A 27,929-nucleotide genomic window follows, 5' to 3' on the forward strand; every position below is an offset into this window, starting at 1 on the left:
GTGAAAGGGCGCAGTGAGATGCGACTAATCCACGCCATGTAAGACACAGCTTAACCACTGGGCGGCCAGTGCTCCGCTGATTAAAACTACAGAACTGAGGGCCTGATTCAGAGCCGGACGCTCTGACAGAGCGCTCGCTCTGAATCAGGGCCGACCCTCTGGTTTTTCAGAACGGCCTCCTGGCCGCTCGCATAGCTGTGGGTGCCCACCCACAGCTATAGCGAGCGGCCATGATCGGGCTTGCGATGAGATCCTTGTGGTAGGGTCTCGTTGCTGCAAGCCCAAGAGTGCTTTCAGCGCTAACAGAGCCGAAAGCACTCCCACTGACATCACTTGTGATGTCAGTGGGGCCGGCCCCAGACGGCCGGCCTCCGTCTGGGCAGACGGAGGCCGGCCAGTGTCAGTGGGGCCGCCCCCAGCCCGCCCACCAAAGGGGGCATGCTGTCACTCAACATCAACAGCACGTCCCCTTTGGTACGAGACCCGGAGTGACGGTTTGCCCGTCGCTATCTGGGTCTCGCGCATGCGCACGACGGAGCCGGCTCCGTCGTGTGCATGCGCACTGGGCCACCATCGACCCGCTTGCGAGCGCATAGCGCTCGCGAGCGGGTCTGAATTAGGCCCTGAATACAATAGCAGTGGATGGATATGGCGCTACAGTATCGCTGTATACATAGGTATCCCTGACAGACGTACTTCTCATGGACGTAGCCGCTACAGTACAGTACATAGCTGCTATAAAGCCACAGATGTACGGCAACCACCATTGCAGCAGGCACAGGGGTTTCTGCGTAAAAGTAGCAAACTTGTCTGCTAATATGACGCACGGCAGTCTTTAATAAAATTAGATATTTTCATGATTAGAATCTAACTGTAGTTAAATGCTGACATATCCTCTAACAGCTTATAGTACAGTATCTTATTGTTTGCAATCATGTTGTACACAGCAGCCTTATTCAATGCGCAAGCTTCTCACACAATAAACAAGTCATCCAGAGCCCACGGACTGCTATACTGTATATATAGTACAGCAATAACTGAATGACAGTTCTCATGTGGTTTCATTAATCTTAGCCATGATTGGCTAAGGTCCAACTGCTCTTAACTAATCAGTAGCCATTGTCATAGTAAGGATTGCTAGCCCTGGACTGACCAATTTGGGGCTGGTTTACCTTAGGGCAGGTGGACCCCACGCTGTGTGTATCCCTGCTGTAGTGTAAGCCTCTTGGCTGGTTCAGTCTGGTGCTGGTTAAAGGAAAATAAGCGGTACCCCATATCTGTTTCTCCCCCGGTTTTCCTCTACCAGGCCGGGCTCAGAAGTCCAGGACTGGTTATGCTTTTGGAGTGGTGCCCCATGCCATTTGTTTTAAAAACTTTTTGTTAACACTTTTGCACACCTCCCTTTCTGATGGCCATGATTATTCTTACTGTACTTTATAAAAGCTTGCTGACTTTGCGACATCTTAGCAGTCAAGTTTTCGACTTTTATGAAAAAGCCCAATGAAGCGACTGTCACAGTCACAGGCAGTTGTATGCATCTGCGACAGTTGCCTACTATACTTATTTACTGTACTTACTGTAATTTCTATTTTGATGTGACTGCGTCAGAGTGCAGAGACTTTGTTGTAATTATTTATCGAATGTCAATTCACTTGCAGCGCAATCTAAAATTAACATTTTAAAATTACTGTATACTGTATATACAGTAATATAATATTGATAACTAAATCAAATTCAAAATTATTCTTCAAAACGCCTGTCCTCAACAGGAATTGAAGCTTAGGTTAAGGCTATGATAAGAAGACAACGGGTTGGGTGCGGGATGCACGCAGGATCCCTGCGGTCAGAATCCCGACGCTGGCATCCCTACTAGGTTAGAATGCCGACCCCAGGTAAGTAAGCCCAACCTAACCCCTAACCCTTCCTCCCTGGTGCCTAATCCTAACCTTCCCCCTAGTGCCTAAACCTAACCCTCCCTCCCCACAGCCTAAAACTTAACCTCTCCCCATGACATCCGGAATCCCAGCGGTCAGCATTCTGACCGCATCCCGCATTCCACATACAAGTTTGCCACAGAAGCCACCTACTGTATTCAGGTGCTGACACATTAGAATTAGTTACCAGGGCAACCACCTCATTCCGGAGCTTGGTAAATTTCACATGCTGAGTAATATTTAGAGAATTTCACATGGTGAATAATATTCAGAGAATTGATCGTACTGAAATCGTGAAAATTAGTCATTTGTATTTGTTCATATGAGTTAATGTGGGAATTGAATTGTTTTATGCTGCACGCTAATTAGTGGGCACCCGACGGAACAATTCAATTGTTGCTCCATTCGGGAGTGAATGCTGCAGGTGCACAAATTTCTGCTCGCAGAGTCCTAAGGTGGCGATCAGAAATGTGTGAAAAGTCCGTGGTTTGGGTGGCCTAACCAGGTCTTTAGACAGGTTTAGTCACTTTACGTGGCTAAACCTGGTCTTTTGGGGTGCAACAAGCGCGATAATTAATGGGCGCCCAAAACAACTGAATTGCTCCAACGGGCACCCATTAAGTATTGTGGTGCTAAAACAATTGAATTTGCATCCAATGTGTGTTATGGTTGGTGCACGATATATCGTTAGTACTTCCGACGAACGATATATATCATTCAGTGCTTCTGCAGGTTCACAGATACTTATATCTTGCATGGGCCATGCAGCACAGCAGATATATCTTTCGGATATATTGTAGCATCTGCCTGTGTGTATAGACGGCCAACCGACCGACCCATATGCTGGCTGTTGGAACTGCCGACAATGACATCAACACTGGTTCCTCTGGCCAGACATCGTTTGGCCGATTGGTAAGTATGTATGCACAGGCACATGCTTACCACATCAGTCTGTCAGCCAAGTGTGTACCCCGCATTAGGCTTTTAGTATAGTTTATTTTGTTGCTGGAACGCTAGAACTTCCAGGAAAACATCATTGATTTGATCTGTCACTTTGGTATTTTGTAAAGTAAAATTATTCCTGTCTGAACAGGTTACATTTGTTTGTCTATGAATTTGACTCCAATCGTGTTATTTGCAAAATGCTGTTCTTATATACATAGTTAAGAAATCAGTGTAAACCCCAAGGACTTGTGATGCAGTACCATTTATTTGTTGAAGGAATTTAACTTTCTCTAAATCCGCAAAATTAATTCTAATACATGTTTTAAATATCTTGTTCCAAAATAATTTTTTGTAGAACTTCTGCTAGTTGCGCTAATCCTTGCCTTTCTTTTTCAGGTACTGCGGTCAATGGCTTGGTAAATGTCGTTATTTCCAATATTGAGAAACGTTATGATCTGAATAGTTCCCTTACCGGGCTAATTGCAGCCAGCTACGACATCGCATTTTGTCTTTTGTCACTTTTCGTGTCTTTCTATGGACAAAGAGGTCATAAACCAAGATGGCTCGCCTTTTCAGCTCTAATGATTGGATTGGGAGCATTAGTTTTTTCAGTGCCTCATTTTACTAGTGGAACGTACGAGTTTGGGAACAAATATAATGGTAAGTTAATAAGCAATTTATACAACTTTTTCCCATGTTTAATGTACTTCTCTTGCAGAACATACAAGTTTTTGTATATATCCAAAGTTAATACAAAGGTTTTTCCAATAAACTTTTCAAAGACGACACAAAGGAATGAGTCATTTGTGGATGAAGGAAAGAAGGTTTCACCAGATATTCATGTGTAAAGAGTATGACCCCACTTCTACTTTTTTTTATAGCGACCTTATTCCACCTATAATTAAAATTGGTTTCTGTATAATTAAATATTCTTATCTCTTTAAAAATGTCTTCATTTGGTTTCAGTTACCTCATTTTCTGTTATAGTAATCTAAAGCCATAAAACATTTGGAACAGGGCGAGAGAGTTGGAGACAGACTGCAAAAATTATCACAGGAAACATTTTTGAATTTAACCTTAAACAGATGAGGACAAATTTGTTGGTCCCCTTACAAGCTCATTGAAACAATACCTCATGTCTCCTGAAAAGTGGTGAAGTGAAAATCTATTGTCTAATGTATAACTGCTTGTTTTGGTATGTCCAGTGGTGTCACTAACCTTTGGGACACCCGGTGCGTGGGTCAGGGATCCAGGCTCTCGCTCCGGAAGGGGCGTGAGCTCGTGCCATGAAGCCACACCCACTCATTTGTGCCACTCGTGGGGGCGTGACCGCATGTCACGCACCCCGTTCTAGTAACTCAATGGGCTTAGAGGCAGGGGAGAGGCTGGGGGATGCCTAGTACCTGCTGTGCCCGGGTTACTCAGCGCAGCAGCAGCTGCTGGGCAGCCTTCAGCCTCCTCCCTGCCTCTCACTGCAGTGTGGCTGCTTGGTGACACCACCGAGGGGTGACACCAAGATAGCAGAGCAGCTGCTCCCCCCCCACACCCCTTGTGACGCCAGTGGGTATGTCATAGAATAAAGTAAAAACTGTGAAAATAGATAAATGATTGCTTATTCCCCAAATGTATTCGACAATGGCCTAGACAGTTTTTTTTGGAACCCCTCAGAAAAGATAAGAAATAATGAGATTATAATGGTATTTCAAACTAATCATTTTCTTGAATTAGCATCTTCAATCTTGTAATCAGTCACTTAGCCTATTAACTGGAGAAACTTAGTTACTCTGCTGTATGTATCATCGTGTACATGGACCAGAGCTGAGCCGGATTAGCAACAGGGCAACTTGAGCTGTCGCCCAGGAGCCCTTCACACTACGGGGCCTCCACACTTAACTATATCATCAGCATGGGGGCGCTGTCATAATGTGAACTGGGGCAGTGCAATGTATTTAACACATTTGTAGTGCTGGAAGTATTTACACATTATACATTTAAATAACATTGCCAGCATATATTTTTTGACATTTTTTATTGCTAGGGTCCCCCACAAGTTAGTTTCCTTGGGACCTGGACCAGAGAATCAAAGATGAGAGGTATTTGAGGAGATTATGAAGGAAATTATAGACAAGCATTTCTGTTGACCTAAATCAGGTACTCTAGGGTTGGCTTCGATTTTAGGAGATAGTCTAAAGCTAGGAGGCTTGATGAAGCTGTTCCTCTTGCAGGTAGTAGTGATAAGAGGCAGAATATGGAACAGACTGGAGTGCAGAGAACTGGAAAAGGACTACTTGATACCCGAGGAGATATTATAGACAGGATCAGGCTGGTAAGTTCAGCAGGCACTGAAACACCAAAAGACAGATACTTGTCACAAGCCACCACACTGCGTATGCAGGGCGAAGCGAACGCCGGGCGAGCGTTCGCTGAAACTCCTCCTACCTCCTGTCCATCATGTTGGGAACGATCTGGATTGGCTGCTCCGATGCCAGTGATAGCGTTTCACGTGTTTCCGGTTGTGGTCAGTCTCCTGTCGTATTACCAGTCGAGTTCCATCTATCCTGTCAGCCTTATTTTTTGCCTGCCGTTTGTACCATTGAGGCAGCACGGGCGGCCCGCATAATATCTGCCACCTGCCGCTTGTGTCATCTAGGCGGCATGGTGTGTATTCCATCTCCCAGTCGCTTGTGTCATCCAGGCGGCAAACAGTGCACTCGCAGTCCTGAGTGCGCAAACCAGCATCCAATGGCTTTTGTCAACCTGGCGGCACAGGTCGCACCTCAGCATCTAAAGTACGCAACCCAGCGTATCATCGCTTGTGTCAACCCGGCAGCACATGTCGCACCTCAGTGTCTAAAGTACGCAACCCGGCGACATAGGCTGCACCTCAGTGTCTAAAGTACATCTCCTCTGTACTATCACTGGTGTCAACTCGGCGACACTAGGAATCTTAATTTCTACCAGCCCTCAAGGCTGCTACACGGTCCAGAGGCCGCATCTTGTTCTCGGCCCACAGGCCGCTACCAGCCAAGGCATCCCAGCCCTCAAGGCTACTACGCGGCCCACAGGCCGCATCTTGTTCACGGCCCACAGGTCGTGACCAGCCAAGCCATACCAGCCCCCAAGGCTGCTACACGGCCCAAAGGCCTCATTTTGTTCACAGGCCGCTACCAGCCAAGGCATTCCAGCCCTCAAGGCTGCTACACGGCCCAAAGGCTGCATCTTGTTCACGGGCCACAGGCCACATCCAGCCAAGATTTCCAGCCCTCTAGGCTGCTACACAGACTATAACTACCTTACCGTTCTTGACTAAACCTACGAGTCCTAACAGCACTGTAAACAGTCTTTTGCAAGGACCAAAGCTGGAGATAGATTAAATTCTTTGTTAGACCTGGCCATTGACTGTAATAGCTTTTACAGTTTTTGGCTGTGGTTGGGGACAGTGTGATTGGGGGGGGGGGCTGTGTGTGGGGGCAGTGTGATCTGTGAGGGGACCTATGTGTGGGGGCAGTATGATCTCTGAGGGGGGCCTGTGTGTGGGGGCAGTGTGATCTCTGAGGAGGGCCTGTGTGTGGTGGCAGTGTGATCTCTGAGGAGGGCCTGTGTGTGGTGGCAGTGTGATCTCTGAGGAGGGCCTGTGTGTGGGGGCAGTATGATCTGTGAGGGGGGGCAGTGTGATCTCTTAGGGGGGGCAATGTGATATGTGAGAGGATCCTGTGTTTGGGAACAGTGTGATCTCCGAGGTGGGGGCCTGTGTGGGCAGTGTGATCTGTAAGGGGGGGTCTGTGTGTATTGGCAGTGTGATATCTGAGGTGGGGCAGTGAGATCTGTGAGGGGTTTCTATGAGTGGGGGCAGTATGATCTGCACAGGGATTCCTGTGCGTGGGGGCAGTGTGATCTGTGAGGTGGGGGCAGCGTGATCTGTGAAGGGGGCAGCATGTGTGTATGAGTCTATGGGGGCAGTGTGTGTGGGTGAGGCTATGGGGGCAGTGTGTGTGTGCGAGGCTATGAGGCCAGCGTGTGTGTGTGAGGCTATGAGGGCAGCGTGTATGAAGCTATGGGGGCAGCGTGTGGGTGTGAGGCTATGGAGGCAGCATGTGTGTGTATGAGGCTATGGGGGCAGCGTGTGTGTGAGTCTATGGAGGCAGCATGAGTGTGAGAGGCTATGGAGTCAGCGTGTGTGTGAGGCTATGGGGGCATCGTGTGTGTGAGGCTATGGGGAAGTGTGTATGTGTATGAGGCAATGAGGGCAGCGTGTGTGAAGCTATGGGGGCAGCGTGTGTGTGAGGCTATGGAGGCAGCGTGTGTGTGTGTGCGGCTATGCAGGCAGTATGTGTGTGAGGCTATGGGGCAGCATGTGTGTGTGTGCAAGGCTATGGGGGCAGCATGTGTGTCTGTGAGGCTATGGGGGCAGCGTATGTGTGTGTGTGTGAGGCTATGGTGCAGCGTTTGTGTGTGTGAGGCTAAGGGGGCAGTGAGTGTGTGGAGGGAGCGGGCCACCAAAGGAAATTCATGCTCAGGGCTCCACTTGGTCTAGAACTGGCCCTGCTTTTCAACAACTAGTGTGTAAGAATTTCAAAACTGTATAAGCAGTGGTGGATTCAGGACCCATTGAGGTCATGTGGGAAGCGACAGCTGGGCGATTTAACCTTCTGGTCCTGCAGGCAGCAGGGAGTAGGGGGAGTCCAGAATGCAGGGCAGGAGCCAACTAGCAGTGCCATGGCAGTCCTTTAGGGCTTCAACACAGATGGAATAGGAGGAAGCCTCTAGAGTGTGCCCTGCTCTTCCACCTGCAGTCCTCCCTCCCCTCTGCTGACCAGGGATCCATCCTGCTGCCAGCTCTACAGTGACCATTTTAACAGTACAGCAAATGTAAGTGCTAAGTGGCCATATGTTTGAAGCCTGTCCTGTCTGTGTTCCATACCCAGGGCCAAATGTAATAGGGTGAGAGTTTAGAAAATGTGAGAGAAAACGCTTACATTTTTAAACTCAGCCAATTTAATTAAGTCACAGAACATGCAAACGTGCATGTTTTTCAGACTCAAACTACTGTCAAAATTTAAACTCTCATCCAGGTGTTTCCTGTTTTGAAAGTTTTACTGCTAAACTCTCACATTTTCTAAACTCTCATTTGGCCCCCAGTGTCTGCCAGTTCTGTCTGTGGGCCTGATTCAGAGCTGCTTGCTGTTTGCGAGCGCTCGCTCTGAATCAGGGCGGGGATTCTATTATTTTTTTTTCGGCCTCCAGGCCACTCGCTAGGCTGTGGGTAACCACCCACAGATTTTGCGAGCGGCCTGACGATGGTTGCGATTATCGCGACCATTGGGCTTGCGAGGAGACCCTGTGGTAGGTTCTCAGCTCTCACAAGCCCGAGTGGACTTCCTGCTCTATTAGAGCAGGAAGTCCACTACTGACATCACGAGTGATGTCAGTAGGGCCGCCCACAAACGCCAGGCTTTCCTAAGGGAACGCCTGCATTTGTGCAGCCACCCCCCCTCCCGCCTACAAAACAGGGCAAGCTGTCAATCAACATCGACAGCCGCCCCGTCTTGTAGCGAGACCCGTTGCAACGTGCGGGTCTCGCGCATGCGCACGCCGGAGGTGGTGCATGCGCAGTCCGGGACCATCGACCTGCTTGCGAGCGCTGTCCGCTCGCGAGCAGGTCTGAATCAGGCCCTGTGTTCTATATCTTACATCTGCCTGTCCTAACTGTGGTCCATATCCTGCGTGTGCCTGTCCTGTCTGTGTCCTATATCCTTAGTGTCTGCCGGTCCTGTCTGTGTTCCATACCCTGTTTCTGCCTGTCCTTCCTGTGTTACATGTATTGTGTCTGCCTGTCCTTCCTGTGTTACATGTATTGTGTCTGCCTGTTCTGTCTGTATTCCATACCCTGTTTCTGCCTGTCCTTCCTGTGTTACATGTATTGTGTCTGCCTGTTCTGTCTGTGTTCCATACCGTGTCTATACTAACTACATTTCCCAAGTACCTGGTTTATGCAGTTGGTATTCCCAGTGTTCTGCGCATGCGCAGAAGGGAAAGACTAGTGCCCGAAGTCTACTGAACCTGTCAGTGTGCCACGGCCACCGGAGAGAGACGAGGGGGCCCTGGACGGTGAGTGAACACTCCTCTGTAAATACGCCCCTATTTATAAGATTTTAGTTTTTGGATGATTGTTTAGCGGAAGAGGAAATCCGATCAGTTACTGAGTTGTTCTGAGTGGTGTATACTGTATGTGCCTGTACTAAAAGTGTCTATATAAAAAATTAATAGGATCAATGTATGCTGTTATATGAGTTCAAAATGAATGATTCAGATGATCCAGTTTCGCTGCTATAAATGATCGTGTGTAAAACAGAGACCTATTACTAATAATGACAGCTGTGGATGAAATTGTCTCATAATTGAAAGAGACTCAGGACCTTATTCACAGGCGGCCGTACTATCTACGACCGCACGGCCGCCTCAATGTTTTGCCAGTGCGCATGCGCACGAGGGAGCCGGCTCCCTCGTGCGCATGCGTGAGACCCGCTACGACCGACAGCGCTGGTCGTAGCGGGTCTCTTTGCAAAGGGGGCGAGCTGTCGATGTTGATTGATAGCTCATCCCGTTTGGAAGGCGGGCCGGGGGGGGGTGGCAGCCCAAACTGAGGCGTTCCCATGGGAACGCCTGCCGTTTGGGGGAGGCCCCACTGTCAGTGGAGAGCTTCCGGCTCTGACAGAGCCAGAAGCTCTCCGGGGCTTACGACAAGTGAGACCCTACCCTAGGGTCTCGTCGTAAGCCCCGATGGTCGCGATGGTCTCTGACCATCGCGACCATCACCCGTGCGGTCGTTAGAGCTGTGGGTGTTAACCCACAGCCTAACGACCGCAACAGAGGCGGGCGGTCAGGATGCAAGTGGTCGCCCAGTTTCTGAGCGACCGCTTGCATCGTCCGACCGCCTCTGAATGAGGCCCTCAGTCACTTTGGAAATTACATAGAGTGTGTTAAACATATATACATAACACATAAGTCAATAAAAGCAAATTCACTCTGATTAATAAGTGTAACATCGGTGATACACTCCATGAGAGATTAATATTTGTGTATCCTAGTTTTTGCTACACCAAGTATAATATGGCTTTTTAGATGACTGATACATATTATATGAAATTGTTTTGACTCATATTTAAGTGGAGACATAAATGGGAACTTTCCTTTCTGGCCCAGACATATTTAATTCTATCTGAGCGCAGAATAAGGAATCCTTACCCAGTGAAATAAACGGGAGATACAATTGTTTAAATTATAATAACCAATTGTTACAACTACTGATATACTATTAAGGGGTATTTATATACCCATCTCCTGATATACTGTTTAAACCACCCTCTGTATGCAATGAAGGAACTCCCTAATCCTATACCACAGTGTAATGATGTGTAAAACATAAGGCAATAAAATTGCTCACACATTATTTGTGTCACTACACTCCGGATTTGCACATTTGGGAGATTGCATTGTACCAATTATCCATTAAGTTGATTTTTGCAACTAAAGCTGAATACGTATAACATTTGGGGGATCACATTGTATGAATTATCCATCAGTATTTTCTACAGCTAAGGCCAATGTAAAACTGATGTGGTATAATTAAATAGGGTGTATGAAAATATACTCAAACAATAGGGGAGAAATAGCCTATTGATAGGACAAATAGGGCAATCAATTAACATATCCCGGGTTGCAGTGCAGCGGTTGGCTGATTTCCTACAGTCCATTGTCTTTTTTACATCGAGGGAACATTTTTCAGGATCCTATTTGTTCCACTTTTTGCTTTTAAAATTCATTGCACTCTCGAAAAAGCTAGTAGGATTCATATCAACTGCATTTACATTTTATATGAGTTTTACAAGCATTAAAAAAATGTGTGCAAAATTCCAATGGCTATGTGACCTTAGGCTGATTGATGCTCATGTATCTGACAGAATGCTTAGATTCCACTAACTAACAGACAAACCTTTTATATATGAGAAAGCAGTCAGGTAACGGAACCTGAGACTCTGTTGTGTTTCTAAAAAGAAAAGGGGAGATACTGTGGAAGCAGGCTAGACCTTCAGGTGCTAAGGGGATTTCTGCAGTTGGCTTGAAGAAGCAAATACCGAAGAAATGGAATGTTTAAGTACGATGATAATTCGGTACGATGATAATTCGGTACTTGCCTTAGGGATGGCACTTAAATAACTATGTGAGCTTACTTGATTTATTTTGACTCTTAAACTATGAGACTTGTGTAGTAATAATACAATAAGGAGTGTGTATTAGATAATAATATTAATTATATGTTAAAGTGTTTTAGTTTCCCTTTTCCATGCTATAAATACAAGTGTTTCCCTCATCTGAAAGAGAAGGAGTTTGTAACTTGTATAGCTACAGTATACTAGTTGGAGTACTTTCAAGGTACATACCTGAGTTCAAAGCATACATCACTTTTTATGTATAGATGCCTATAGATCTCGTTTTAAAAAATCTGCATACTAATTTGCCTTTCACTTGTATCCTGCTATTCATCCAATGACATGATTTCAGATTCCAAGATCCTAAAATTGCTGCATCTTTGCATTTTGATTGCAACCCGAAGGGTGCCGAGGATTCTTGACCCCTATTTGTCTGCAGTTTGAGACATAAGCAGTATCGTTCCACATAGAGCGGATAGAATTGGGAAATGTAATCTCCCTGCTGACTGGCCAGGCTTTAGCCTGGGTCGTACCACTTTACAAGTAGAACAATCTTATGTTAATGGGCAACAGTGGGAAGTTTTTGGTCACAAGTCTATCAATGACTTTCCGTGTCTCAACTAGCTTGACCCAGATTCAGCAATGTGTTCGCTCGGTCACTCATTTGCTCATTTCAGAGTGCATTACAGACAAGCTCACTTTACGGCACTTTTTCACCTCTCTGAAGAGACTGTTACATTTGTGTTCAGCCCAACACCTGCATTCAGGAGCATCAGCACAAATAGACAACTACTCACAATCTCCCGCTAGCCCACTAGCCATGGATGATCAGTGCAATGCCAGCTGAGCCATATGAGGAACCCATGCAGCTGAGAGAGGTGGAGACATGCCTTTATTTTGGTTGCTGAGGAAGAAAGTGTGTCCAGATTTAGAAAAATCTTACATTCATCTGCAGAAAAAGAAGGCAAGTCTGGTGAACATTGAGGTCATTTTCCTTTATGTAATTTAAGCTGTCCATTGCCCTCTCCTCTAGAAGCTGTTCCCTAGATACCAAGGAGTTCTTGGATTCTAGAATGATGGAGAATGTCATATATTTTAAACGTGGATAGATTTGGTAAGATAGGACTACCCTTGTTGCATAAATTGAGGCCAATGATCATAAAAGCTGTTGTTTGAAGACCCATGACACCAGCTTCTAGACTATACAAGTCTGATTTGTGTCAATTTCAGTAACTGGGAGCTGATCTCATTTAGCGTCATCCACACCCAAAAGAATACAGTCATTGTGCGTTAAACATGTTTCTACATGTGCAACCCAGTGATTGATTGGAGGGCTAAACAGATAGAGGAATAGTATGAGTTATGCCAGACCACTTGCCTACATCTATCAAATGTGGCAACAGTATGTGCTACTAATCAAATAGAGGAGAAAAGGTCTGGAACAAAGGGCTAATTTAGGGGTACTATGGTTTCGACAAGGACACTCCCATCCAATATAGAATAGGATGACCCAATGCTGACTTTCACCATGCCAAGGGGCAGGAAAATCCCATTGAGCCTGAGACCATGGACATACAAGGAAACTTGTCAAATGAGTTCATCACAGAATCAAGGTCTTAAGCAGGTGCCAAATTTGCTCTAATGGGGAAAAAGACATCACTAAGACATTGCATCGACTATTGGTGTCTCAGTTAATTCATGATCAAGTAATTGGCACTTCCTTGCACTGATGTCAGACTTCTTCAAGAGGCCATGTCAGGCCACAAACTGGATTTGCAAAGGAGCTACAGCTTTATCCGAGTATGGGAGGTATGTGAATGGAAGACAGCCTTCATTGCAAAGGCTGGACATGTTCACTTCCTCTTGTATCCCGACGTCAGCCAGACTTATAATGTTGATGATAATGCATATTAGAGTTAAGCAGTATCTATGTTCTCCCAGATTGACAACAAGAACGCCCATCCGAGCACCTAGAAGTTAATCTCTGTCAAAGTTAACTATGAAGTTGGAAACTTGAAGATGCTGGCCATCGTCATGATCTTCAGTGACCTAGAACAAGAACCTGCTGTATATTCAGTAGGTGATGAGGAATAATCTCTTAGTACGCATGGTGGGTGCTGTTCTTAGTCACTTTTGACTTCAGCATAACCTACTGTACTTCCTGCTTCCATCTACTGGGAGTGTTTGGGGCCATACTAATTTTGCATGTATCATTTCACCAGGTTTTGAGAACCCAGGAGATATGCCTGGAAAGAGCATATCTAGAGACTTAACCTACTCAGCATGACCAACAAGCAGTGAGCACAATACTTCAGTTGCACGTGCAGGCTCCCCTGTTCTGCCTCTCTATGGGGCATATTCAATTGGGCACAAGGTTTAGCGAGGTAAAAAACCTTGTGCTCCTCGCGCCCAATTTTGGAATACCATTGATATGCACGCTCCTGATAGCCATTGTATCCAATTTATAAAAAGTGGTTGCGGGGTTTTCAATGCCGCATTAAAAAAAAAAAGAAATCTTCACTTACCTGCCCGGGGGTCTCCGGTGGTCTCTTCAGCTCCCGGTGGCCTCCCCTCTATCTTCTCACTGGAGAGGGGGCTGCTGGGAGTCCCGGGGGCTGCTGGGAGGCACCAGGGGCTGCTGGGAGGGGCAAGGGCTACTGGGAGATGTAGTTCTCCCAGCGTCCATTCTGGGGGGCCACACTGACACTGGCGGGGACACATATACACCGTCGGTCACACACACTCTCTCATACTCACTCATGCACACTCAAGCACACTGATATACTCACCGTTGCTGCAGTAGTCCGGGTTCCGACGCTGGATGAAGAAGACTACACTTCGGAAGGTGAGTAATTACTGACTAATTAAGCTAATTGGAATTCCAATTAATTGGAATTCCAATTGCTTAATTAGTCTACAGGGGGGGTTCCGCCGGGTTGCCAGAGCAAGTCCCGCTGATTTTTCCTCAAGTTAACAATTTTAGGAGAAATCACACTTCCTCTGGAGGTGCGAGATTTCAAACCTCCCTGTGCGTAAAAAAAGAAAAAATCTGCACCTATTTGAATAGCAAAAAACCTGCACCCGCAGGATAAACCTCGCAGGTGCGGGTTTTTTGGTATTCTCGCACCCAATTTAATATGCCCCTATGTGTAGGGGGTCATACATGCAATTTGCTAAAAACTTTGCATTCTATGTATTTTTACTTCACATTTTCAGAAAAACAAAACAGAATTTTTCACTTCACTGTTGGATGATTACAGGTTGGTCTAGAATGATGCATAAGTAGTAATGTAGATGGTACTATTGGGGAGGTAATAGGATCTTAACTTTTTAAAGATATTCCTAAGTCCCATGTTGTATCTGTATGATTCATATACACAGTACTTAATTTTAGATGTAATTGTTTACATTTCTACAGTTTACTCAAATTAAAAATAAACTGAATACATACAGTAGCTACTAATTACTCAATATGTCCCTGTTTATATACTGTATAATCAATCATTTCTTTACAGCAAGGATGGGCAACAGGCAGCCAACCAGGGTCACAGTGGGCCAACTGAGCCCTCACCAGCAGCCACCAGCTCCTTTTTCCTTTACGGTCATATTTGTTGTTATAGCTTGTAAAGCTGGGTACACAATAGTAGTTACAGTATATTGTTTGATTGTACGAACAATATATCAGAAGCGGGTTGGCAGGTGTGTACACCAGATATGTCTGTGAACTACGCAGTTTATATTGGGTCGGCCCTGCAGCACAGCCGATGCCGATATACAGTATCTTGCAGATATATCGGTACGTCTGGCTGTGTCTGCAGGCAACCCGCCGACCGCGCATACACTGGCTGCAGGGACCATGACACTGACATCACAAACAGGCGAGCAATTTAAATGCCCACCCAGTTGTGATGTCTGGCCAGATATATCTAGAGGCCCATTGGTAAGTGTGTATGCAGTACCTTAACAGATCGGTCAGGCTCTGAGTTGGTGTAATGCAGTAGTTCCCAAACCAGGGTTGCCTCAGGACACTTACAGGCCAGGGGTGCCTCAGGACACTTGCAGGCCAGGGGTGCCTCAGGACACTTGCAGGCCAGGGGTGCCTCAGGACACTTGCAGGCCAGGGGTGCCTCAAGACACTTGCAGGCCAGGGGTGCCTCAGGACACTTGCAGGCAAGGGGTGCCTCAGGACACTTACAGGGCAGGGGTGCCTCAGGTTGGTGTTCCATCATAAAATCAAATCATTTATGGTCAATGTAATGTAAAAATGTGGGCAAAAAGAAATGCAAACCTGTCCACCACTACATAACTGAGCCTAAAGATGACAGGTAAGCACAAATTAGTTCACTTTACTACTTTACAAATTTTTTTTCGGAATTTCTCAATAACATTATTTTGGCTTAGGGATGCCGTGAAAACGATGCTGATACTCTAGGGCGCCGTGGTTCAAAAAAATTTGGGAACCACTGGTGAAGTGTGTCCTCCGCATAAGACTTGTTTAAAATGCTTGCTGATACAGTATATTATTATATGTTATTTTGCTGATATGTTATTGGTGTCTCTTTCTTTGAAAATTATTTATTTAACTTATTATTCAGCTTAAGGTTAGCGGACTACCTATGTGGCAAGTGAAGAGTATACTGTTGACTATCAATGCTTTATACTTTATATACAGGCCATAAAGTGTGTGATGAATGTGTCTTCTTTTATAGATTTCTGTGCAGCATCAGGAAATAGCAGCAGTACGGAGATCTGCACTGGCAAAAAAGATTCCTCCCTATCAAATTACCTCTATGTCTTTATTTTGGGTCAGCTGCTAATGGGAGTTGGTGGAACTCCCTTGTATACTCTGGGAACTGCATTTTTTGATGACAGCCTTCCAACACATAAATCCTCATTGTACATAGGTAATTAAACGTTATTGATATCTAAAAAGTGCATATAATTATTAGATCACTTTCAATACCCTAGTACTCTTTGTATACTTCCGGATACTGTATTAATGTTTTTCATGTAAAAATTAATTCTACGCATTTGACACTCTTTCCATAACAAAATACATACAGGGTTGGTGAGTTTAAAATCTGTTCCTCATGGCTAGTAAACATTTTGATTATATCCAATAGCTGCTTACTATGGCCCTCATTCAGAGCCACTCGCTATTTGCGGTCGTTCGTTCTAAAACTAGGGGTGGCTATTCAAATGAACCGTTCGCTGTTTGCGGTCTGTTCACGCCTCTATGTCTGAACGAGCGAACAAAACTTGCGTTCGTTTTTTGGAAAAATACGCCCCCCTGGCCGCTCGCATCCTACGTCATGTCCGCTATTTATTAGATTAATCGAGTACATCGACAAGGGTATGAACTGCTCGCTATTCTTGGGGTTGGTGTTTGCTACCACAATTTTGCGAGCAGTTCTGACTATAAAATAACCCAGTGACGTGGTCAATGACGCTGCTGTTTTAAATATGCACACCCATAAAACGCCCGTTTTGACCTTTAAGCACGCCTGCGTTCTGATTTCCACTCCCCATTTTCAAGCACCTTCCCCTGCTACCACCCACATACGCCTCTTTCTGTCACTCAAAATAGCAGGCATTCGCTATTTTGCGAGCACATGAATTTCGGCCGCACTGACTGGTTAGCGCATGCGTATAATGATCCGTACGCATGCGCAGTTGGGCTAACATCGCTCGGAACGAACGAGCGGCCGCTTACGAGCGGCTCTGAATCAGGCCCTATATTTCTTAGCACAAATAGTTTTCAACATTTTATTTTTTCAGTTTATCTATGTATTTTTTTCCTAACTAGGTGGATATTCACAAACACCATAACTGAAAAAGTTTTATAATATCATAAACATTAAGACGTAAAATCAGTTGTGCAAACAATGGGCCCGATTCAGCAAGGATCGCAACTGTGATTACGTACACAATCGGCCGATTGTTGCGTACTGTGCATGCGCGAACACACCACTGCGATCGGGACTGCGCTTGCAGTGACTACGTAGACCCATCGCACAGTGATTGACAGGAGGTACTGTTTGGGAGTGGTGACGGGGGGGGTGGTTGGTGAAACGCAGGTGTGCCAGTGGATTTGAACGCCGTTGCAGGGGCGTACATAAATTATCCACTATGATGTCAGACGCAGCTTGTGTACTCACAGTGTGCGATGAGGTTAGCAATTCCTGAGTAAGGTCAGACCTTGTGGAAGTGTGCGTGAGGCTGTGATTGTACTTAATGTTACCGATGGTTTCCGCAGTCTTGCTATGTATTTCGGATGTGTGTAAAGTAATGTGGACGACCTTATGTTGTGCTGCGATGGCATAGCGATCGCAGAGGATTAGCATGTCTTCGCAGTGAGACTGCGTGTGTAATCGCTATTGCAATCGCAGTTGCGATCCGTACTGAATCAGGCCCAATCTTTCATTTTGAGTAGAGACAAGATAGGAAAAGCTTACTGGTTTGTCTATTAGGCCTCCAAAATCTTGTTCTCTGAAGAAAAATCAGCATGAAATTGTGTAATATGGTTCTTTGGGGATGGGTGGCATTATTTTATTTCACATACAACATGCAGCCAGTGATAGACAAAAAAAATATGTAACACTAATAGAAAGTCACTAATACTACTTTTACACCTAAATCCTGGGTCTGACCTGAGAGTTGGAACACAGGGGGTCATTCAGACCCGCTCGCGAGCGCAGGATGCTCGCAAGCGGGTTGATGTTGCCCCACTGTGCATGCGCACGACGGAGGTAGCTCCGTCGTGCGCATGCGCGAGACCCGGCTAGCGACGGCTCTACGTCGCTCCAGACCTCGCACCAAAGGGGGCGTGCTGTCGATGTTGATTGACAGCACGCCCCCTTTGGTGGGCGTTCCGGGGGGCGTTGCTGCCAGACGGAGGCGTTCCCATGGGAACGCCTACCGGCTGAAGCCGGCCCCACTGACATCACTAGTGATGTCAGTGGGAGTGATTTTGGCTCTGATAGAGCCAAAATCACTCCAGGGCTTGCGGCAGTGAGACCCTACTGCAGGATCTCCATCGCAAGCCCGATGGTCACGATGGTCTTGACCATCGCGACCATCATCATGGACGCTCGCATAAGCTGTGGGTGGTAACCCACAGCTATGCGAGCGTCCATAAGGCCGCTCCATTTTCATGTAGGAGGGCCCTGATTCAGAGTGAGCGCTCTGGTCAGAGCGTCCGGCTGTGAATCAGGCCCACAGTTCCAAAACGGGTCAGACCCAGGACAGACCTTTTCTACGCCGGCGCCGATCCGGATTATTCCCGGATCGGTGCCGTTCACACTGCACACGGGTGCAGTGGAACACTTCTCCCGGCGCTTGGAGATGACATCATCTCCAAGCGCCTAGAAACCCGGAAGTCCCCATGCTGTAAACAGGACCCGGGGTCGAATGACCCAGGGAACCCGTTTACACTGCAGGGTTTCAAGGGTTGTTCCCGTGTAAAACCCTGCAAGTTACCTGGGTTGGATTGCCGGGTCACTCGACCCGGGAATCCAACCCTGGCCCCTTTTACACCTAGGAGCAACCCGGGTTAACCCTGCAATAACCCGGGTTTTAGGTCTTGTGTAAAAGGGGTATTAATAGTGAGTTCAGCAACCATGTATGGCCTGGAATAGTGCTGGTGTGATGCAGTACCATTATCTCACTACAAAACCACTCAACTTCTGCCTAGTTGATGCAGCTGAAAACTCTTTTCCAGAATGTGTTATACATGCTCAATGGGATACATATCTATTTACTAAGCCTTGGAGACAGAGAAAGTACCAACCAATCAGCTATCACTTTACAGGCTGTGTTTTGAAAATGACAGTTAGGAGAGCTGATTGGTTGGTACTTTATCTCTCTCCAAGGCTTAGTGAATAGACCCCTGGCAGCTATGAAAGTCATAGCGTATGAATAACATCAGTGTTATGCTCATCACTCTATCCTGACTATAATTATGTGATCTGATGAGTTCTAGTCTTACATATATTGGTTATACTGGATTCTTGATCAACATATTGTAAATTGCCTTGAAATGATCTGCACTTGTTTTCATCACTCTTGCCTAGCACTTAGAATTAATTTATGTCTGCCATGAACCGGGCATGATTCTGCCCACTGATGCCCTCTGACAATGATGTACTTTCCCCTATGGTAGCTCAAGTTAAGCTGTTTTTGCCCCTGAAGCTCCTGCCAAATGCACATAATTACCATTTTTTTCAAAGTCAATGAGGTCTCCACTTGCAGCCCTGCTAGCCATTATTATAGACAACCATTGCAGCCTAGCATGTTTATATACACCACCAGGGCCCCATAGGGTAAGTAACACATTAACCATACCTGTGGGGAAGCAGGGGCGAAAAGAGAGGGGGAGCGGGTACAGATTACCCAGGCAAGGGAGTGCAGAATATGGGTAACCATGTTCCCCTTGTGATACTGCGATCATGCCCCCAGGTGTGCGGACCATAGTAATGTATACAGCAAGAAACTGCAGCCATGGACTTCGGGCAGCCCCATGCCCCAACATCCGGGCCCAACCAGAGTCTTGGCAACCTAGTGTGAAAGTGCTTGATTTCAGTATATTTGACCAGCAGCTGACCTTGACCTCTACCGGCCCCCTCCAACAAGCCTAGATAAAGAGTATATGCCGTCCCCCTTCCCCCCCTCTAGGCGCCCTTGAGTACATTTCTACAGCTCTCTCAGCACAACTGAGTGTTGTATTTCATTACAGAATGCAGGATTTCAGAGCCTATTGTGCTTTCAAAATCTTAAGTCCACTTGCATAACAGACTGTGCCTCTTATCTTCCTTCTAAGATCACGTTCCCTCTTAACTGTGAATGTTAAAGAATACTGTACAGCTGCATTCTTTGTGTGTTACACCAGTGGAAAGATGTTTAACATTACAAAATAAGATATTAATCAAAACTTGAAAACAATAATTTTTTTTACAAATTGGAATCTCTATCTGTAATTTACCAAATCTAGAAAAGGCAAATCACCAAGTAAATTATTTTAAAGCCCACAAAACCAATACATAAGGAGATATAATAATGGGTGAATTAGTAAATCCCCAAAAATAATCTTGCTAGCTTTGAACACTCAATATTGCCAAAACAGTGAGAAGAAAAAGATTTCCTATTCATTTCAATAAGCATTAATTTCAATGGACTTTCCAGCATTTTCCCTACAGACAGATATTCCATTGGAATGCATGGGCTATTGAAATCAATAGAATAGACGCTAGAGAGAATAAATAAAGCTTTAAAAAACATGCCCCCTCCTGCCTTATCCAGTGTAGTAGAATAAAAAACATGATGTCAGTATACGGAACAATTCTTCTTAATCAAATCATGCTCTGGCTTGTGTTGTTTAGCATGGCTGAAGACTGCTTGTGTCACACATGTAGCTACGTTAAGTTTATTTTACAAGAGCAGTCCAAGATTCCCTTCTTCTGAAGCCTTTATAGCACCTTTATAGCACTATTTGCCAAACTTTAGACCTCCTACCTAACTAGGCAAACCTAAATAGGCAACACTGCATACTCTCTAGAACACTGTGAGGAATTCTGATTGGCAGAGTGTGAAATAGGTATTGTATTCTCGCTAAGACATTTTTACTGCAGCAACTCTTCCCAGCCATGAAATGCGAGTTTCAGTCACTGAAAATCAGTTTTATTCTATCAATTAGCAGTGGGAAATTAGCGGCATACAATAGGTCCTAGAATCTGCACCCCAAACCGCTGCCTTTACTGTTTTGTTTTATTAAATTCACCATACTTCTTCCCTGAAGTACTACAATAAGAATCTTCATCAACAATGTAGTCCAATTGGAAATAGCATAACCGACCCTGTTAGATGAGTACTGCTCTTTACAGAGCTGCAAGGCTGAAGGAAACTGGGCAGGGTCAAAAAGTGCTCAGCCAATAATAGCTGATTATTCCCCTGTCTTATGGGGAAACAGCCCAGGTTGAGATATTGACTGCAGATTTTAGTAAGAGAACCTACAGTGTGTTTGGAAACCTGCTTTTTTCTGTTTTATGCTGGGTACACACTGGCCGATATATTGGCCGATCAATTGATCGGCCAATATATCTGCTGCCCGTCGGCCAGTGTGTACAGACAAAATGTCAGTGTGTACAGATGACGTTGTTCACAGACATATCGCATTGGCTTGCCGATGGACATATATTTGTCCAACGGCAAGTGTGTACGGGCAAGTGTGTATGCTGTATGTGTACGGGCGGTCTGCGGACCGCCCGTACACATACAGCGGCAGCCGAAGGGCACCCCAACCCGCCCCCCGGCCAGCGGGACCAGCGGCTGCCGGATAGATGATATATCTGTCAGGTGTGTACCCACCTTTGAGAAAGGTTGATTCATGCCAAAGCAAGAAACATAAAGCATTTGTTGGTTGTTGTAATAAAAAAAATAAACGTACATACATTTGCCTTCAGTTAAAAAAAATTACCTAAAACAAGGTACAGTATAATTTGTGCGGCTTCTGCATAAACAAATTAGGCAAAAGTAGACTCAGTTTAGAAGTGAGAAAACACCACTAAGCTACACATTTGTATGTATAACATATTTTAACAGAATTTGCCATAAAATCAATGTTAATAACATGTTTTAATGAATCTACTTTTTTTCCAGGTATTGCGTATGGGATGTCTGTTGTGGGCCCTGCAGTTGGATATTTAATAGGTGGACAGCTGTTGGATATTTACATTGATTTTGAAAAAGTATCAAGGCAAGTAAAGTATTTCGCCATAAATATCACATATTGCCAGTGGCTTCTTCGGGTATATGGCACCAACGCCATAATTCTGAAGACATCACCAAAGCATGGCACAGGTGGACCATGTGCATCGCAAGCCTTGCACCTATTGTAAATACACCAATGTTTAAAAGGGTGTTTTTGATCAATACAACTAAACCTAATAAACCACAGACTGCAAAAATCAGTTTGGCAAAAGGTATATTAAATTAATAAAATACCAGGCACCCTTAAGAAGATCACTTAATCTGCTTGGCTCTAAGAACATTTTAATATGTACTTAAAATAACATGTGAAATTTTGTGCCCTCAAAAACTATTCAAAAAACCCTTCAAAGGTGGTAAAGTTATGGGGAAAAGGAAGCAGATACATTTAGGGAGATGTTGTTAAACCATGTTCCACTGTAAGAAAATGTAATTAATAAAAATAAAAGAAATAGATTATGACTGACTAGCGAGGTTCGTACAATATACAATCCATTGATTTATAACTTTACCTAATTCCAAATGGGTTGATCAACAGAATAACGAAACCCTCAGTAGGGTACCTTCTGGCAGATGAGTATCTTTCATCAATCACAACAGTTGTATTACATAATTGTTATATTTTCTTTTCATTTTAATTAAGCAATTACATTTTTTCACACATCAGAAATGCATTAAATTAATAATACTCATTTCTCTGACAAACACGAGTGATAACATTGACATTTACTTTCTGTTAATATGTTGCTTGAAGTGTGCCGCTTTTGGTAGATGACCCCCGATGGCTTGGTGCATGGTGGATCGGATTTTTAATCATAGGGTTAGTGACCTGGCTGCTGATCGTACCTTTCTCCTGCTTTCCAAAACACTTACCAGGTAAGTAATTGACATTGCAGAGAACATTTTTATTAGAGATTCTAAAACCAGTTCATTGGAATTTAGATCAATTTAAAATGATCATGATGAATTTAAGAATGTTGAAAAAGTCAGACCACGTTTGTATTACATTGGTACATTTATGCATTTTTAATTGCAAATTGTGGACCTAGAACAACAAACTTCGGACAGAGTGGTGCTCAAAATTCAGTTTAAAAAAGATGATTTTTTATTAATTAAAAATAGTTTAATATTGTAAAAAAATAAAATAGAAAAAAATACAAGAATGGTTGTAACTTCAAGAATAGAAACCAGTGAAATATATACAAAAAATTATACATTTTATAGCCAATAGGACCTGATTTAGAGCTGCATGCAATCCGCACGCAATGCAGAGGTTCACATAGTTGAGCAATTTCTTGCAACTGCGCATGCGCAAACTTTTCTAAAAAGAGCTACAGCGCATGTGTTACACAGCATGTACGCACGAAGGCAGTGTTGCAATCGGGACAGACAGTATCAGAAATGTTGCAGAAAAGTGATGGATGTTCCTGTGCGGATACTGGCAGGTGTCTAGAAATGAACACAAAAATTATCAGTTCAGTGAGCATGTTATGGGAGTGTCACGGGCGTGTCAGTGAAAGTTGCTGAGTTCACAGGTGCACGGGCACTCATATAGAAGACCATAGTTAAGGGGAAAAACAGCACCTGCAGTAGTGCAGGTTCAAGTTTCGATGGTGCGACCAATGGTGGCGTAGAAGAACGCACCAATCGCTATTACAGTGTGCATGGGCGCTAAAAGTGTGCGTTTCATGCCTTGCTTAAGGGAAGGAGTTTGTAGCAGCATTTGTATAAAGTTGCAGACAGGCGGCCGCCATTAGATGCTGCTGGGAGCGCTTTTGCGTGCAACTCAGAATTAGGCCTTAGTAAGTTATACCGTACACACAACCAATATATATTTAAAACAAACTAATTTAGAGGCATGGATGAGAAATTGATGACACTTGTAAAGCTCATGTCCAGAATGTATAATATGGCAATGGTGTCTCCAGTATGTACACAGTTAATAAAAATATGAAGAGGTCCACGGTGGACAATCATTGGTCAACAAAGAGTTTAAACAGTCAATCCCGGTACATTACAGCAGGCATTCCCAAAAAATCCTTCGTAGCCACAGGAATTTATGTACTGGCAGACCACCATTGTGTATGATGGCTCACTGCGTAGATACTATATACACACAAGAATGTGTTGGAGTGTGAACACCAGTGATCAAGCAGGGGTGTACAGCTACAGCTAATCTGCAGACGGAGAGGTCCGGGCCACAGTGAGCACATACAGTACGTACACATGTAAGAGATAAAGTCCACCAAAGTGGATAAATCGTTAGTGTGTCCTTCCCTCCACTATACACCAAGGTGTTTCTTCTTTCATGTAAGACTAATTTCACCTTTCAATTTGTTTCGTCTTTCATGTAAGACTTTTTGGCTGCAACTAAATAGTAGTGACGTGTGGTGCAGTCAATGACTGGGGAGGCACACATGGGGGTGGGTCTAAGTGCCGGGAGCCTGTCTCACCCCCTACTCACTGTCATTCTCCCCTTATTACACTAAGGTTCAGTGTTTATTGATTCTCCTACCAGCATCACTGTCGGTGCTGCCAACTCTGAAATGAAAAACAAGCCCAACCCAATCCAAAAAAGCCCAACTTAATGCTCAGTCTGCTTAATGGTATTAAACAAACTGAGCGAGGTAAAGTGCAGGGTACTCTGTGCGAGGTAAAGTGCGGGGCACAATGCAAGATAAAGTGCAGGGTACACTGCAAAGTAAAGTGCAGAGCACACCGTGCGAGGTAAAGTGCAGGGTACCCTCGTGCGAGGTAAAGTGCAGGGCACACTGTGCGAGGTAAAGTGCAGGGTACCCTCGTGCGAGGTAAAGTGCAGAGCACACTGTGCGAGGTAAAGTGCAGGGCACACTGCGTGAGGTAAAGAGGATTTATGTAAAGTGGATTTAAGCAAGTTCATCTGAGCTGTCTCCATCATCTAAGGAAGTTTCCATGTTATATATGCTATGTATAAAAAGGAATCGTTATGTAATACCGCCGGCCGCATGGCCGGCAGTTCGAATCCCGGCAGCGTCAGGCCGACAGAGGAACAGATCCCGGCAGCGGCAGCCTGACAGTGCTGGAAATTCCTATCGTCCCCATGTAAGTTCTAACTAACCTAACCTACCCCCCTAACCCTAACCCTGCCTTAGGGGTGCCTAACCCTAACCTCCCCCCAAGTGCCTAACCTAATCCCCCCTCTAAGTGCCTAAACCTAACCTAACCCCCCCATCCCCGCTGCCTAAACCTAAGTCCCCCAGGGGGGTTCCTAACCCTAATCTCCCCTCGGGGGTGCCTAACACTAACCCTCCCTCCCCCTAGCCTGACCCTAACCTCCCGGGGGGGTGCCTAACCCTAAGTCCCCCCTGGGAGCCCTAAACCTAACCCTGTCCGCTCGCGGCGCCCGGCATCCCTTCGATCGGGATGCCAGGGGCAAGTCTCCCGGCTTCGGTAAAATGAGTGGTGTCTACATCTAGACTCCGGTCATTTCACCCTCGCCGGGATATGACAGTCGGGAAGCCGACTGTCGGTATATAATGTCAGCCGGCTTCCCGATTGCATCCTGTATAAAAATGTTACGCTCAGTCCCTTGGGTATCCTATGTATATCTAGCAGAAGTAGAACCTATGTAATGCAGTTAATAGTTACTGCATCATTGTACACTAAGCATATATGTAGAGTATATTCCAGTGGGTGACTGTACTCAGAAGTAAAGGGCATGAGCATGGATTCAGTAATGAAGAAATAGTTTATTTGTAGGTAAAAACAATGTATAACTTCAATTAACAATCAACAAATGATAATGAAAAAATATTGAAAACATATTGTGGCATGTCAAAAGATCACAATATGCGTGAGTGCTTCAAAAATGCTTACATAAGTCCAAATGGTGAGTTCTAATAATCAATAAAGGTTGTTAATGATAGACAGAGAACGACACCCGGTTGCTCTGTACAGTCTTAAGTCCATGCACTGAAACCTTTGCAGCTGTAATTACCTGTCTTTATTTCTTTATTACTGTATCCATGCTCTGTATCCATGCTCATGTCCTTTACTTCTGAGTGCAGTCACATACTGGTATATACTCTATTGTCTCTCCCTGCAATTCTATGGAGCTCCGCATATCTGGCCAGTTTTAACTAAATAATTATTACAATAAACAAAGAAGATGTTTATACGAGTAAGTTATAAATGTCTTCTTTGTATTATTCTAATAATTTTTATACCAAAACTCTGGAGCATGACAGGGAGTATGACAGTGGAGGGAGTATGACAGGGGAGGCTCTGCCTCCCCTGCCTACCCTGACTGCACGTCCCTGCTAAATAAAGCTCGTAAACCACTCAAACAATCGATATAATCTGACCTGGAATATATACCCTGAACCCTCAGGTATGGTGAAAACCTGTTTATTATAACAACTGTGAACATAGCGAATAAATTCCAATTGTAAAGTGCAATGGAATATGATAGCGATGTATAAGTGATTGTTAATAAATAAATGTTAATAATATATATTTAAGATTGATGAGCAATACCTTCAGCAGAATCTAACTCTGTGATCCAGAGGCCTGCGTGAGTGCTCTGACAAGTACAACATATGGCTGTGTGGTGCATAGCTTAAATTCCCAGCCAGCTCTTCTAATAGCAGGCAGTGGTAATACCATAACAAGAGCCATAATATACCAACTATGGGCATATTTACAATCCACAGTGAAGCCATGAGGTATTAATACTTAAAGGACTCACCCGTGTCAAGGGATACCTGAGCCGCTCTAAGCCGCCCTGGAAATCCCTCCCTAAGTATTTAAAATAAATTATTGCATACATCAAAGACCACTCACTAAGTATCAGTATCCAGAGGAAAGTGAATAACCATAGTTTTGGAGTAAGCTATCACATATTGTCCTGTCTGCTATAACACATGCACTCGAAAAAATAGACTAAAGCCTTTATGATATAAGGACAGTAAAGAAATGTTAACAGCACTCAAGCAGATAGTCGAATGTGAACTGCAAAACTGAGCTGCAAGTTTTGAACAGCAAACCCAAATAAAGGCCTAGGGGTATATTTACTAAAGTGAGAGTTTTTAGAAGTGGAGATGTTGCCCATAGCAACCAATCAGATTCTACTTAACATTTAACTAGCACCTTCTAGAAGATAATAGCTAGAATCTGATTGGTTGCTATGGGCAACATCTCCACTTCTAAAAACTGGCACTTTAGTAAATTTACCCCATACTGTAGTGCTGGTTGAAATCTGAACTTGTTTTGTCAATGGATCTGGTGAAATTCAACTGAATTTTAAACAGATTAGACATTTTTAAACATCTCTAATTTGGATATTAAACATCAGTATTAGAATATTTAAGAACAATGGCGTAAGACGTCTACAGGGCATTATTTAATAACAGGAGAAGAAAACCAGGCACAATTGAAATAATATAAAATTATTTAAAAAGTTGATAGCGGCACCTAAATTAGTGTGAACTCATAGTAAAGTCAGAACTTGTAATGCCTTTATTAGCTAAACTAATGAACCAGATAAAACATAAACTTATAATAGGATATGTTAAAATTTACTTTATGTTAATACATTGACATTAAATATAAGGGTTGAATGTCTTTATTTTGATTATCTAGTTATCCTATGGACACATATACGGTTATATCAGGAATTTCTAGATTAGTTTCTATGGCAATTAACTTAGTAAGTATATTTTAGTAAAGTTAGTAAACTTCTAAGTATATTCTCAGTTTAAATCAGTCAAAAATTAAGACTGATATTTTAACCTTTTGCTTCATGTACTGTATGATAGTTTCTGTGTTTGGGCTTACATGCACTTTATGTAGAACCTTTTTTTCTTAGTTGGTATTATTCTATAAATATGACTGAAACTAAAATAAAAAGTTACTTTAGTTGAAAATCAAGTTCAACGAGTTTTAATGACCTGAAATGTTCATAGTTAGATTAATTTGCATTACAGTAACTCCAGATTTAATTATCAAAAGAAATAAAAAACAGGACTCCGTGATAAAAGCAGCATTAACTGTCTAAAGTGATAATTTTTATTTATTTATTTTTACCAGAAATCAGAAAAGT

At 44.2% G+C, this 27,929-nt stretch overlaps 1 protein-coding gene across 1 annotated transcript in view; it reads left to right on the forward strand.

Annotated features, from left to right (window-relative positions):
- The window catches only part of SLCO4C1 (solute carrier organic anion transporter family member 4C1), a 113,624-nt gene that overhangs the window by 27,490 nt on the left and 58,205 nt on the right, over window positions 1-27,929 (forward strand). Inside the window, exons 2-5 of the mRNA XM_088444656.1 lie at window positions 3,276-3,539; window positions 15,799-15,993; window positions 21,743-21,839; window positions 22,605-22,726. Coding sequence (XP_088300782.1) covers window positions 3,276-3,539; window positions 15,799-15,993; window positions 21,743-21,839; window positions 22,605-22,726 — 678 coding nt within the window. The remainder of the gene's footprint in view (window positions 1-3,275; window positions 3,540-15,798; window positions 15,994-21,742; window positions 21,840-22,604; window positions 22,727-27,929) is intronic.

Source organism: Taudactylus pleione, unplaced genomic scaffold (genome assembly GCF_031769625.1).
Source record: "Taudactylus pleione unplaced genomic scaffold, aTauple2 ptg000370l, whole genome shotgun sequence".
Taxonomy (NCBI): Eukaryota; Metazoa; Chordata; class Amphibia; order Anura; family Myobatrachidae; genus Taudactylus; species Taudactylus pleione.